The 14976-nt window shown below is 47.5% G+C and overlaps 1 protein-coding gene across 3 annotated transcripts in view; it reads left to right on the plus strand.

Moving 5' to 3' along the window:
- LOC117578662 (protein prickle) overlaps positions 1–14976 on the plus strand; it is a 43469-nt gene that overhangs the window by 16599 nt on the left and 11894 nt on the right. Inside the window, exon 1 of one of the 3 annotated variants that reach the window (XM_034264287.1) lies at positions 2448–2834. The exons of 1 other annotated variant lie outside the window; for it this stretch is intronic. In XM_034264287.1, coding sequence (XP_034120178.1) covers positions 2596–2834 — 239 coding nt within the window. In that variant the 5' untranslated portion in view covers positions 2448–2595. Of the gene's footprint in view, positions 1–2447; positions 2835–12257; positions 13445–14976 lie in introns of those variants that run through there. One more of the 3 variants, XM_034264286.1, reaches the window with a different exon arrangement.

A 14976-nucleotide genomic window follows, 5' to 3' on the forward strand; every position in this document is an offset into this window, starting at 1 on the left:
TGTCTGCAGGGTTGATTTGCCAAACGACGCAATTTGTTTGTGCTCGCAACAGTAACAGGCAAAAGCAACATGCCAAGGAGTGGAGTAGAAAGGAGTAGGTGGGAGCAGAAGGTAGTAGAATGGTGTGGCGTGGCGTGGTGTGGGTCAGTGGCCGTCAAATGTCGCGTAGTATGAGATATTTGCACATTAAATACCGTAGCGTTACCCAACAGAGCTTTCACTTTTACCCGTGTTCCTTTGGGGAAGGGGGGCGGCATGCATCCTATTCCCTGGGGCCTCGTAAGTGTTGCCTGGATGATTGTTTTGGCCCAGCACTCGCAGAGGTGCGGTGTGTGGGGTACAGTTATGTTGTCTAAACTCTTTCCTCTCTGTGCTGCGTGTTAATTGCATAGCATAGCAAAAGCTTCGTCAAGCTGGGCAGAGACGCGTCGCTGTCTGTCTGTAGGTCTGCCTCTGAGCATAAGCAGCATATGAAATCATAAAATTTAACGATCGCTGCGCTGTCTGGTCACGAGTGAAACCAACCCCCGGGCTGACCAGGCGACCCACGCAGCTTTGCTTAGCTCTGCTCGGCCGCTCTGCTCTGCTTAGCTCTGCTGCTCTGCCTAGCTCCGCTGCGTTTCTGCTTTGACCCTCTGCTGCGACGCTGTTTTGCTGCTTTTCCGCTCAGCTCAGCTTCTGCTCCGCTTCGCTTCTGCTGCGCTGCTGCCTTCGCTGCTTTGACGCTCAGCTCAGCTTCTGCTACGCTGCTCTTGTGCTGCTCTGCCGCTTGGCACGTGTGCAAATTACCGTGAAGACGCTTAGGCTTGGGGGTTGCATTCTGCAGGGTACAACAGCCCGAAGAGCCAAACGACATTCAAATTGAGTGAGTGAATTAAAATAAAAACCAAACCTGGCAATCAGTGAGAAACAAACTACAGAAACAACGCGAGAGACGCTCTCTCTTGCACTCTCTCCCTCGTTCGCTCTCGTTGTCTCTCTCTGGCTGTGTGTGTAACAAAATATGAGCATACGTTCGAGCGTTCGTTTCCTTCCTGCCTTTGTTTACTGTTTTTGGGGTTTGTTCGCTTCGAGTTCCCTTCAAGAATATGCTTGCCTGTGTTCGTGTGTGAGGGGTAAAAGGTTTTCCTGTGTGTGTATGCGAGTTCACGGGGATCGCGTCGTGCAGACTTTTATGGCTATAAGTTACAACTGAGCACAGTGGTGCGTGGGTTATTGGGTCTCTGTCGAAATCCAACTGCGGCGAAAGCGAATTGAAAGTGTCTAACTGGATGCTGTATTTTTTTGACAATAATAATTTGTAAATATACAAATAAAGTATGGCATTATTATGGGATGTAATAAAAGAATTTCATAGCTGGCAGAAGAACAAATTTAATTATAATTTTCCTTCGTTCGAAGCCACAGTTAGTTCTGTTCAGTTCACTTAACGAAATATTTCCTTCTACTGCTTAAGACTTAGCTCAGATTTTTATTCTCTAATTCCGATTACTAATCAGAAATTAAACTACAAACTTCAATCTGCATTGTACCAGCGTTCCCCAACCACTGTGCCCATCCAATTCGAACTCCGTTCAAGAGCTTCAAAAGGTGAACACTCACACTCAGGCACACACCCACCTCTCCACCACCCCTCTTATGCTAGCACTTTGCGCCCTCTCCCTTTGGCTACATAATTTCAACAATATGCGTGCATTGAACACAGAGCCCTCCCACTGCCTTTGGCCTCCTGCCACCCCATACAATCGCTTCAAAACCGAAATCAGACATAAAAACATTACATTACAAACCCTTATTTTACTTTACACACACACACACACACACACAAACACACACACACACAAACACACTCGCAAATGCATTAAAAAAAGGCAGAAGAACGGTAACACAAGGCGAGACAGCGACCAAAACTGAAACTGAAACAGCGACGAGGTGGCTGGCGACTCAAGGACGCGAGGCGAAACGGTGGCGAGTTCTTTTGCCATCGACAAGGGATGCAAAAGCGAATGCCAGATATTAACCCCTCACGTACAGCTGTGTGTGTGTGTTTGCCTTTGTGCGATGTGTTTTTCGCCGTGGCCGTCAATTTTGGGTGCCAAAACAAACGCAACGAACATTTTCGCCGATTAGAAGGAAGAACAATCCGTGAGTGCAACGCGAGCGGAGAGCAGCGCGCGCGACCGTCCGTCTGTCGTCTCGTGTTCAAAGTTTAATTGAATAAATATTATTAATAATATTTCCTGTGACAAAACCCCAAAACCGAAATCGTGTAGAAAAAGGCAAAAATCTCAACAGCAACAGAGAGAAATTTCTTGTGTGCCCACAGCCGGCTGACTGTCTTTGTTATTGTTTGCTACGCGGCTCCAGCTGCTTCTTCTTTTAGTTGCTTTCTCTCTCTCAAGGAATAGTTCTCCTTTGTGTCGGTGTTTCTGTGTGCGTGTGAGTGTGCGTGTGGCGTGTGGCGTGTCTCTCTCCCAGCGCCGTGTGCGTGTGAGTCAGCGCAAATGGCAATGCGCATCTTTGTTTACCCACCAAATATTATCCCAGCGGCCACGAAGTGACCTCCTCCAGTGAAAGCGGCGCCAAAAAAAAACAATGAACGATTCGTTGGATAATTTGCATGCCTCAAGCGATAGCCAAAATCATAATTTGAGCAACAATAATGCCAGCAACAATGATGCACCACCCCATAATGATGGCGACTCGGATGAGGAGGTTATCGAGGGCATGGCCCTGCTGGAGGGCAACTATCAAGTGCTGCGCCAATGGGTGCCACCCGCGCCCAACTATTGGGATGCACCGCCAAAGGCCATCATCAAGTCGGCCGAAGTGAGGTAAATATCCAAGAGGAAGTTGTAAACTACACTGTGGGAAAGTAAGAGTAGTTTTGGAGTAGTATTTTTTATGATTTCAAATTTAAGTGTCCCCAAATGAAGACATAAAATGTAATGAGAAAGTGAATGAGCTTTATGGTGAAGCTTTTTATGGTTATGCAGTCTCTATCTACAGTGGAATTTCCTCAGCTTAGCTTTATGAGCTGTCCACGAATAAATAAAGATTGAAGATTACAAATCTCCAATCAGATTATGCCATAGTTGACTTAATATATTTTTCTGCTCTTTTTTCTCTTCTGTTTGCTGCCTCATTTTGTCTCAGTGTCTCCGCAACACTTGCGTCTCCCGTGCAACATGCCTATGCAATTAAAAGTTCAATTTTTGCATACATATACATTTGGCTATACATGGGCTTTCAATAACTTTTAATTAAGTGCTTTGCTGCGGCATTGATTTGACAGCGCAGCATTCCATGCTGCTGCTGCGCTCACAAATTGCACAGCAATTAGCTCAAATCAGCGCGATCGGCGCTCAATTTGAGTGGAGTTTGGACATGAACATGGAGCTAGAGGGAGAGCGAGAGCGAGCGCTAGAGCTTTGGCTGCTGCTGCTGTCTCTGTCTCTAACGGTCCAAGGCAGCTGCTGCTGCGGACGCTGGAGCCGGTGCCGGTGCCATTCAATAAAAGTGCAGTTATTTGTAACGCACTTTTTATGGCCGCACAAGCGATGGCCGATCTGGTTGGACCACAACCACATGCCCCGCACCCCGCACCCTTCTGCCAACGATGACAATCTCAATGGATTTGGCCTCGACGCTTGACAAATAATTTGAGCATTTTTACAGCCAGCAATTCATTCAATAAATATTTAATTATTATGGGCGTCATTCACATTTTGCATTACAAGCAGCAACTAACCGAAGGAAATTTAATTGTGCATGGCGCACACATGCCCTGTATAGAGAGTGGTGGAGAGGGTAGATACTTTATGCAGTGGATTATGTTTAGACACAATATTTGTACCAGAACTTGTGATATTTGTGCAACATTTGCCATTTCATAGCTAAAAGCAGCTCAGAGGGTATTCCTTAGTCTTATACCCTAATATTCCCGTTCTTATTCAACTTTAATGGGAAATCCCAGCAAGGAATACATATAATAATAATAAATATATCAGTTTTATTTACGTATCAGCCGCCCCGCTCTAATTAGAACTTGGATCATCGATTTACCCGTAACTCTTGGTGGGTTTTCACCCGAAAAAACCCACATCGCATCGATAGAGCATCAACTGATTGTCGGCTATCTGTCCATCACTCGACAGTTGGCGCTGTCTGGCTGTCTGCAGCAACCAGAGTCGAGAGTTGCAAGTTGCTGTGGCTGTTGTCTCACTGTCAACACCAAGTGGTTAGCTACATGCAGCTGGCGGACAAGTGGTGTGGGGGCCCGTAGCTGGGCTCCTCTACAAGTGTCTTCGCCGTCGTTGGCGTTGACAACTGCAGCATGAGTCTGCGAAATTGAGTTGCAGTCTGCCGGCTGCCGCAGTTGCCTCCTTTTGTTGCCATCCACTACTGCCTGCTGCTGCTGCTGCTGCTGCTTGCTTTTTCTGCTAAGTAATAAATGCGTTACTGGAGAGCACGCGAAATGGGAAATCAAAATGCAAACGCTGCCAGATTTTGCATCTTGCCACGGGATGCACTTGATGCCGCAACAATGTCTTTGCCTCGTTGCTTGCTTTGGCTTCGTTTTGTTTTTATCCGCCGGCCCGTTAAGTGCAACAGGGGGAAAGGGAGGGAGGCAGAGGCAGTCTGCCTCTGTGGAGTATCTCCTTGCACGTTCTCAATATGCATTTCTGAATTACAATATGTTGATTGCATTTCGCCCGGCACGTAGATGGAACACATGGAGCACCCCCCGTCTGGCCATAATAATGATGAGCATTGAAATTGGTAACAATGCTCAGTGCATTTCCGCACAACAACAGTCCAAACAGTTGCTGCTTCCCTCTGCTGCGGTTTGTGGCCTTTTGTTCTTGGCCAGGATACGGATACGAATACGGATACTACTCTACTTTGGTCTACATTACTTTATATGTTGGTTGCCTGGGTAATTGATATGGCTTTGTTTCGCTTGGCCAACTTGGGCTTGTGTGGTGTCGTCTTTGGGGGCTTTTTCTGCCCTAACCCCTAACCCCTAACCACATGAAAGGCACTGCCTCTGCCCCTCCAACTGTACCCCAAAAACCGCAGATGACATAATTAATGTACCCTCGAAGCATCATAAATAAGGCTCTGGTTATTTCGGTTGTTGTTCATTTTGCACATGACTCGTAGATAAATCAATTTCATATATTTCTCATGTATTTTAGGTAAGGATTCCTTTCTCTTTGCCCGTCACAATGGCAACATTAAACATTTGTGAATTGTGTGAAGGCGGCACGTCAATGTCATTGGCTCTCGTGGGGTAAATGGCAAAAGGGAGACTCCAATTCAAGCAGCGTGGAAATTACGATGACTTGTCACACGAGGCAAACATTTGCCTCAGTTATTTCAGCGAATTAGCACAGCGCTAAAGTAGAGCTCATAAATTGCCATTTAGTGGGCTAAGAAGAGGGAAAAACTCTTTAAAAATTTGTATAAAGAAAGAAGTTCAGCAATCTCTGGAGACTTTCCATTGATTTGGGACACATCAGCGCAGAAATCTATTAGCAGGAAATGGGCAAAGCGAAAAAACTATTTCCATGCCCTGCGGGACACACCTGCGACCCTGTGCTGCGGCGCTAACTTTGCCCATTATTATGGCCTTTAATGGGCCAATCGAAGAAGTCCGAGACAGCAGGCTGCCACAGTTGGCCCTCCCCCTTTAATGGCTGCAAATGTTGCCCGGGAAAAAGTTTGCTTTCCCATTTGGCCTCTGCCTTTGGCGCTAACTTCGATGCCTGTGCGCTAGTTTGCATTGATTTGATGACACTTTGGGGCTTATTTTATTTCACTAATAAACGATAGATACAACCCCCAGTTCCGACCCACTGCCCTGAGTTGGCGTGTCAAAAAGTTGTCTGCAGCCTGAAGGCAGCTCCCTTGGACGTTCCTAATTCTGTGTTTGCTGGCGTGTTGACGTTTGGGTGTCTCACGAAATGTGGCAGCAAACGAGGTCATTATGCTTTGCAATTAGCCAAATTGATTTTGTGATAGCAGCGAGGAGAAGGTCCTGCCTCTAAGCTCAGCTCTAGCCCCAGCTGCGGCACACATAACGAATTCATTTGGTTGCCTAATTAGGCTTTAGCTTTAGCTAATTGCATCTGGAATTTTCAGTTTTCCATTGCCACCAATGCCGGTACTCGTAAAGCGACTGCCGGCACCTCGGGAGCTTCACACGGCCGGAGCCACGCACTTGCCCCGCCGCTCCATAAATCATAAAATCATAAAATCATAAAATCATAAAAGAGCATCGCAGCTCTCTGGGTGCAACAAAAAAAGGCATTTCCGCTCTCACTACGCTCCACGCTTGGCATCTAATTAGCCCAGAGACCGCATTAAGGGCCTAATGTCATGCTCAGAGAGAGGGCAGGGCCTAATGATCTTGTGACCGGCAAAGGCATCTGCCTGGCTGACCAACTAACATGGTCAAAAGGCGCATTAGCCTTGAACCCCTTCACATGGCTAACATGGTTGACATACGCGCTTTTTGTCACGGTTTAATGTCTCAAGCAGCTGGAGGGGACAGCCGATGACACGCTCAAGTGCGAGATTCCACGGTTGGGGAGTCACTGCATTGCTCAGTGGCGCCACGATCAAGTAGTTCATGGCGTCGAATTTGAGAACTATGCACGTCTACATGTTTTGGCGCGACATCAAACTTACATTCTACACAAATTTCACTTATCTCAGGCAAAGAAAAGAATAAAGATTAGTGTTTGCTATTTAAGCACATATTTTGCAGCACAGAATCATAATTTTTTGTTGTGTTTTAATTGATACTCTTCTAACACATTTGTAAGGTTTTATTGCAAATAAATGTATTACATGTACAAACAACTAAATCGCTTGTAGCCTTGTACTTCCAAAACTGTAGCACACCGCTGGGCTGCGCTAGCTATTCAAGATCCACCCATCGCGATCCACAAGCAAAAGAGAGAGAGAGAGAGACAGAGAGTAGTTTGTAACGCAAAATTGAGTTAGACTCTCTTTGCTTTGAGTATGAATGCCATAGTGCCCACCCCACTCCTGTCACTGCTCAAAAAACCGAGTCTCAGAGACACGAACTCATTTTGAGACGCAAAAATGAGAAGAGAGAGAGAGACCTAATCCTCTCTTTGGCATATAGCTAGCAAGGTATGGCAAGCAGGTAAAAAAGACGACATTTTTTTATGGATCCTACCTTATTAGCACCTGTTTAAAATGACATGAACGATTTCGTTTGTATAAAATCCATCACGGCGGATGAAAAACGGGTGTAGTTTTCGACACCTTATTTTCCTTCCTCTGTTTCCGTCCCATCCCAATGTTAAGGGAATTTGTATGTATGGTGAAGGGAAACCAAAGCCAATCCAAGTTTACACCTGTTGCGCGTGCGCGTCGTACCTCCATTCGCTCTTTACTCTGTTCTTTCGTTCATTCCGTGGCACGTTCGGGTCGCGCCGCTGATGTGGATGTCGATTTCGGTTCATGTTATCTTGCGCCAGATCTGTCATTTACCGTTCTCCTACCAGATCGGTGCAAAGTGCACTCAAAAAACAACATCAATTATAGCAGCAGCTGACAACACAGAAATTCGCAATAATCCCAGCGATCCAGCGATCGCAGTGTGTGTGTCCGTGTCCAGTGTGAGTGAAGTGCGAAAAAAGGATCACAAAAAACTGTGATCTCAGTGGCCAATCCCCAAGGGAACGTCGCGGCAAAGCGTTCGATTATGCAAAGAGCCGGGGCACGGGCTCCACAGTGAAGGCGAAGCCGCTCCAAGTGTCGAGTGAGGTGCGACCAGGGCCAGCCATTGTCAACAGCGCATTTCAAACGATACGGATACACAGATACAGATACAGATACAGATGCAGCAACAAAAAAATTACATTAAAAAATCAAATGAAATTCGAGTGCGATTTGATATGCGAGGCACAGGCAGCAGCATAATATTTGTATGGCTTTTATCACAGATTCAGAATCATTGAAGCATAGTGTGAGTGTGTGTGTGTGTGTGTGTGGTAGTGAGTGACTGTTGAGCAACGAACTTGATGACCGGACCCCGACCAGCGTAATGGCATTCATAAGCCGTTGGCAGCAGCCACCTCATTTGATTTATTTAGATGCGTTCAATTTTAATCGCCACTGCGCCGCGCTGTGCACTTTCACCAGCCACTAACAGCATCGGGGAATGAAGTCATAACCAAATAGGCTTACGAGCCCATAAAACAGGCTCCAACTTGCACACACATTACTTGTCTGCCCATAAAAAAGCATAGGAAAAAGGCCAAAACAAAAATAATTTGATTACCGCGTCGAGGCTTTCTCTGCTCCACTTGATCCAATTAGCCAGGCTAGAAGCGGCAGTGGCTTAGCCACCCACAAGCCAAAGCCATAACCGAACCGACGTTTGTAATGGAATTGACTTACGTACATGGCCCGGGCAATGTGTCACCAATGGCTTGTTAGCAATTGAGTCCCGATACGTGTCCGTGTGGGCCGTCGACATGGCTTAAAAATTGACAAGAGACATTTGACTCGATCGAGTGTGTGTGTGTGTGTGTGTGTGTGTGGGCTTTTGATCAGAATTTATCTTTGATTTCTAATTGCTTGACATGCCAATTTAAATTTAATGCTCGACCGATAGCAATTTCAAGTGAATTCTTTGCACCGGAATGGCAGTCTGCCATAAACATGCGAATGCCGAAACGGCAACCCACAATTTGCCATAATATTTTATGGCACCAGCTGAGATTACAACCAGTGGGAGAGGCAGCGTGGTGGCCCAAGCTGGTGAGCTGCAGTCAGCTCCCCGCTAATCAATTTTTGCACAAACTTTGCTTTTGATTTGTTTGCCTTTATTGAGAAATTCTTCGTAATTATGTATGGATAGCCGCCGCCGGCACTAACGAAACAAAAACTGTTGTTTATGGCTGGCAACTTGTTGTCTCAATTATGGGCAACTCCGACTGCAGCAACTTTCTCCCTTACTTTGGCTGCTGCTGCTGCTGCTGCTGCTGCTGCTGCTGCTTAACCCAAATCCCAAATCGACGCCTCTAACTAACTGGCGTGTTAATTTGTTAGTTTCCACTTGAGAGACAGAGCGACAGCCACTAGGAAATTGCTGGAGCATGCAAGACCCTGAAGAGAGAATCTTCTCAGCTGTGGAATGTGTGGAGCAGATTGGCTGACGCTTTACAGTTATCAACAGTCTGTGTTGCTAGCATGACAAAGGGTACAAAGGGGCAGAGAGAAGGGTCAACAAACTGTAGAAAAAGAGAGGAGAGAGGAGAGCCATTTGACATTCGTTGGGCCAGAAATCTCAGCCTCATTTGCATATTTATTACACATGTTTTCTGTGTGTGTGTTTTTCTCCACATTCGAGTGAACAATTAACGAACTACACACAGACATTGTTAACTCCCCAGTCCGGTCGGGAAGTCATAAATAAAGTTGGACTCTCAATGATTAGATAGATTGGCAAAAATCCCAATTCGATCTGTCATACTGTCGCCTCGCGTTAGCCGATAAGCCGCAAGGAGCGACTCCTCGAACGGGTTTTTGCTCGTGCGGCGTTTCCTTTTTCCGCGCGACGCTGTTTTGATTGCATTTGACATTTCACACGAGTGCCACAGATTAGATTAGAGCGGCAAACACGCCCACACCACAGACACAGACACAGCAGCAGTTCCAGTTGCCTGGGAATGGAATGACAAATTTCGATTAATGGGCTATCAATACGCAGAGCAGACAAAAGGCATTTAACACTTCGAAACTGGAGGCGGGAGAGGCATCGAGAGCGAATGAAATATGAGACTGAGCCGGACAATGCCGCCTCATTAGAGAGGCAAAAACTAGTTCTAGGCTGGCTCTCCAGCCAAAGCAGAGGGGCCTTTGGTAGATCCTAAACAAATTCCAGCTGGAGCTGCGCATAAAATAGACAAAAACAAGTTAATCCATTAGCGGGCGCTGCCTGCACAAGTGAGACATCATCATCGGCGCTGCTGCCAGAACCGGAGAGAACTCGACCGCAACATTGTCTCGCATATTTCTCATTGTTTATCGCATGTTAATATTGCTGAAATGTGCCACAGCTGCATCATAAATGATGCAATTTTACAGTTGCAGCCACAATCTGATGCTGCTGCATGCAGCTCGGAGTGAGCTGTCAAGTCGCTGCTGTGGCTGCGGCTTTCTAAACCACTTAACCCAACAGTGATAAGTCCATAGATATGCCAGCTTGAGCGCTGAATGGGATGCTTGATAACACCACTTTTGAGCTCAGATCAAAAGAAAAGCCTCTTAGCACAACAAAAGGCAGCAGTCAAACCCAAATCCAATTCCAATGAAAAGTAAACCAAGGCACAGCAATTGACCTTTTCTTGAGCCACATTGCAGCAGAGAGTAGAGGAAAATCTGCATAAATAGCAATAAAATTAATTGCATCGCCTGTCTGCCAGCCGCCGGCAATGAAAACTGGAAAACTGCACAAATGTGACGGCGAGAGGAGCTGCAGTTAGCGGGGTAATTGCAGCTGAGGATTGATGACTGCAAATGCAAATAAATCAAAGCAAACTAAATAGACTAAAAGCCAAAGCAAATCAGTCAAAATAAATGCAAAATGAGCATAAAATATTGTGTCATTAAATGCGCAAATCTCTAATCAAAATCAGCTGCTAATTATGTGCCGTAGGAGGCAAAATAAAAGCAAAATAAGTCCAAAATAAGGTTTAAAAATCCATAAAAACCGATATATTTGTGGCTTGATTTGCTGCTGTTGGGGACTGACTCGTATGCAAATGTGTGGAGCCGTTAGCCGCTTCAGTCGAGTGATTTTCAATCGCTGCCGAGCAGCAATTTCCTTTGGCCATCAGTTATTGAATCGAACGAGCGCGCCGGATCGATCGGTGGCATCGATCGGCGTCACTTACACATGTACGAACAGGCAGCAATAAATACTAACGGTGCCTGGCGGCATTAACTTCGACCGACACTCGTCAGCAGCAGCAGGCAGAGGCTAGGAGGCTCCAGATGAGTCTCCACCTTGTGGCATCCAGCGCCGGAAGTCTTTGTTTGAGCATTTGGACTCCACTTTATTTCTTATGATTGTTGTGTGATCGCGTTTTGATCGCCTCAAGACGTGCCACATGTGCCGCTTGTTGTTCTTCTTCTATGTAAACTGGTTTCGTTCCCAGCGGGAATGGGCTCCATGGCCACTTACCCACTCATTGGGCTCTAATCACACCCGCCGTTGCCTGCCACTCAGTGCGCGATCTCAGCTGTAACTGCAGTTCTGGCCGCAGATCGCGTGCCCCACACACAGCGACTAAGTTGCAACTGGAAGGCGCATCTTCAGCCAGCTCCAGTTATGACTTTTCCTGCATTTGTTTTGCCTTATAATTCAATTATGTGGCAGTGGCCGCCCGTAAAGAGGCAAACTGGAATGCGTGGAATGTCTTCCAGCTGCTGGCTGCTGCCTGGGAAGCTCTTCCCAATGTTTGATCTTTGATCTTGCTGCCTCCACTCTTGATTGACAGCCAGTCCCTGCCCGAGTGCCTCCAAAGGCTAAGCTAAAAGCAGCTTAATGCTGCAGCTCTCGGCTGGCCCTCGGCTTGGATAATGGCTCCAAAGGCACTCAAAGTTGATGCTGCCACTGCCCCATGCCACTCCTCCTGCTGATGATGATGAAGATAAAGTTATTATTATCTGACAAGGGCATCGCCGCCTTGCATTGCAGTTGCAGTTTTGCAGTTTTGCACTTTTCCACTCGTTTCCATCTACGTGTCTTGTGTCTTGTGTCTTTATTAGAGGCGTCTCTAATCGCCTGATGCCTGATGGCTGAATCATCATCATCATCTGACTGCGGCAAAAGCACTTTGCTATTTGCTATTTGCTATTTGCTTTCTGCAAGCCACCAATTTTCGCACTGCGCACAAAATGTTGCCTGATTTTTGGTGCAGTTTTTGCTTGATTTTTGTTCGATTTTAAGGCATCTTTTTTGCTTGAGTTTCGCTTAATTTGTTGTGCTGGCTTTGGCCTTGTTTTCCAGCTTGTTTGGACTCCAAATTATGGCCCATCGATCAGAGTTTTGTTTGTTTTTTTTGTTTGTGAAAGTTGCAGGCAAAATTTGTGTAACGTTTGAAATGCGGCTGGAAAATGTCCCAAATGGAAACTCTTTTAACTAATTAAGTGTCACATAAAACTAGTGAAATAAAAGCAAAGAAAAAACTCAACTAAAACGCACCAAAAAACAGCAAAATTCAGCTTCAATAAATTGTGAAAAAAAAAACAAAGGCAGGCAGGATAATGTCATTGGCAAGAAGAAAAGGCAACTGAGAACTGAAAAATAATTACGGCAGGAAAGAACAATAATAATAAGCAACATGAGCAGCCTGTCAGCGGTGCCAGGAGCTGTTGCAGAGGCAGCAGCAGCAGCAACTGGAGTTGCCACTGCCACGGGCAGCATGGAGCCAGCGATGGTGCCACGTACCGCCAATTTGCTGGCATGCAAACAATGGTGGCGCGTCTGCTTCTTGTACGGCGACCAGCAGAAATATTATCGACAGCTCTATAGCAAGGCAGCGGCACAGCGGCTGGCCCACGGAGCCACCAACAATGAGGCAGGCGGCCAGGGACAGGGACAGGGACAGGGCCAAGAGTACGACACGGTGGCTGGCGATTTTATCGCTGCGCAATTAGATGCCGCCGAAGATGCGGACGATGGCATTGATCTGGCAGGAGATAACAGCAGTCAGCCAGGAGCAGGAGGAGCAGGAGGAGCAGGAGGAGCTGCTGCTCGCCCACTCTTTCCGCTGTGCACCTCGCCGCGACGCAGCAAAAAGCTTCTTCGCTCGCTCAGAGCACATGTCCGCGGGGAGAGCAGGCAGGAGAAGGTGAGGGAGAGGGAGAAGCCAGAGCTGACCCAACGGAATGCCCGTGTGACTGTGCTCGATGATCCCTTTCTCTTTGGCCTGGACATAGACGCGGAACATCTGGGGGATCTGGTGGAGGGCCGTGGCAATGGCAGTGCCAGGGGCAAGCAGTACAGTCCGCTGGAGGCCACAGAGAGCATTGCCAGATACTACGATGAGCTGCAGCAGGAGACGCTAGAGGCCACAGCGCAGGTGCTCGAGATCATCGAACAGGAAGAGGAACAGGACAAGGAGCCACCCAAGCCCGCGCTGCCGCCGAAGCAAAAGCAGCCACGTCCTGTGCCCCCGCCGCTGCCAGCGCGTATCACGCAGGGCGCGTTGCAACCTCTGACCGTCGGCGATCTGCAGTTCCTGAATCTGAGCCTGCGGCAACGCAGTTTACCGCGCAGCATGAAGCCGTTTAAGGATCCCCACGATATCAGTTTCACTTTCAATGAGCTGGACACTGGAGCGGAAGTGGCCACAGGAGTTGGCCCCGCCACACAGCAGGAGTCCAATGAGTGAGTAACCTTCCGCCCCGGCAGCTCGCCAAAACTCATTTGTCAAGAAGAGCCAAAGCCAAAGCCCTTTTCCTTTTAAGATGCTGCTGCTCCTGCTGCTGCTGCTGACAATTTAAATGCACAATTTGAGTTTGCCTCTCTGGCCACAGTCGCATAAAGATTGATTACCCGCAGGAGCACAGCGATCCCCAGCAGCCCGAGAGGAGCTGAAACCAAGCCAATGAGCACACATTGCGTGTGCTGTGGAGCCCCAAACCGCAAAATGCACGCAACCCAGGAGACAGGAACTTGTTCTTGTCTTGGCAGCCACTGAAATTGAAACCCCCAAAGGCAGAGACAGTGGGGCCAGAGAGTCGGCGACTGAGCAAGAATGTGTGTGGAGTGTGTCTGCCTTTTCGCTGCTACTTGGAGCCACCAAAAAGCGCAAACAACACTCGGCAATGGGGCACTAATGGAGCTTCCCATCACGCTCTGCCCGTCCGTCACTCTCCCACGTAGCTGCCCCGTAATAACTTCTCTGGGTTCCCACCATCAACGGAATTAGCTCTGAGAGTTGCCAGTGCCTGCACACACAGAACACAAACAGAGCCCTGTGCTCACACCTTGCACCAGTGTGCCGTGCCGCACACACTCTACGCATCACTCGCATCGAAGGCAGGCCTTTGGGTGTCTCCTCTTACCGCTGGCAGCTCGGGTTACGCATACGCCGCATTGCCCCGCGCCTGCCATTGGTTGTGCTGTTGCGGCGATAAACAAACGACAACTGCCAAAGTGTGATTTACCAGAGGCCTTTGTGCGCTCCCTGCAGCTTCGCCGCTGCCTCCCTCCGTGTCTCCGCTTTCATGTCATGATTTTGCATAATGCCATGCAAATATCGGAGGCTGCTGCCTGCATTGTTGTGGCAGGCACGCAGCTTATGAAATATGGCCAGCGATTGTTTGTGCCGCCTGACATTTCCTACTTCTGCTTGGCATATATTTGTATGCACATTTAAGGGCTTTGATTTAGTATGCAGAAGGACTTTGGCTGCTCGATTGTGGAGCCCTAAGACAAAAGACTTGGGCCACAAACTGGCAGCAGACAGGGGCACAGCCACAACTCAATTAGGTTTTGCCGATGATGAAGAGGATGATGATGAACCTTTTGGCAACTGCAAATTAAAGCGCCCAGCGCAGAAGGCACAAATCAAAGCATAATTATTAATAATAACAGTTGCCGTTTCAGTTTCTTTTCCCAACACGCAATCGATGGACAGACACAGAGAGGCAAATGAGAGCTGGAGAGAGTTTCCTCGAAGCTGCTTGGAGTTCTAGGCACAACCTGGGACTCGTCTTCAGCGCTCAGCACTTAATGAAGTTATTAGAAAAGAAGAAGTGCAATCATTTTCAGCTTTTAGCTTCTGGTTTGGCAATTAACTTGCGTTCAGCTCGTGTCTAAGCATTCAATTCAATCTTAACTGCCATCGCAAATGCCGCATAAATCTTGAGCGCAAAGACTCGCCAGCTCCGACTGCAGCTTGGAGCTCCTCTTGC

This window comes from Drosophila guanche, unplaced genomic scaffold (genome assembly GCF_900245975.1).
Source record: "Drosophila guanche unplaced genomic scaffold, DGUA_6, whole genome shotgun sequence".
In the NCBI taxonomy this organism is placed as follows: Eukaryota; Metazoa; Arthropoda; class Insecta; order Diptera; family Drosophilidae; genus Drosophila; species Drosophila guanche.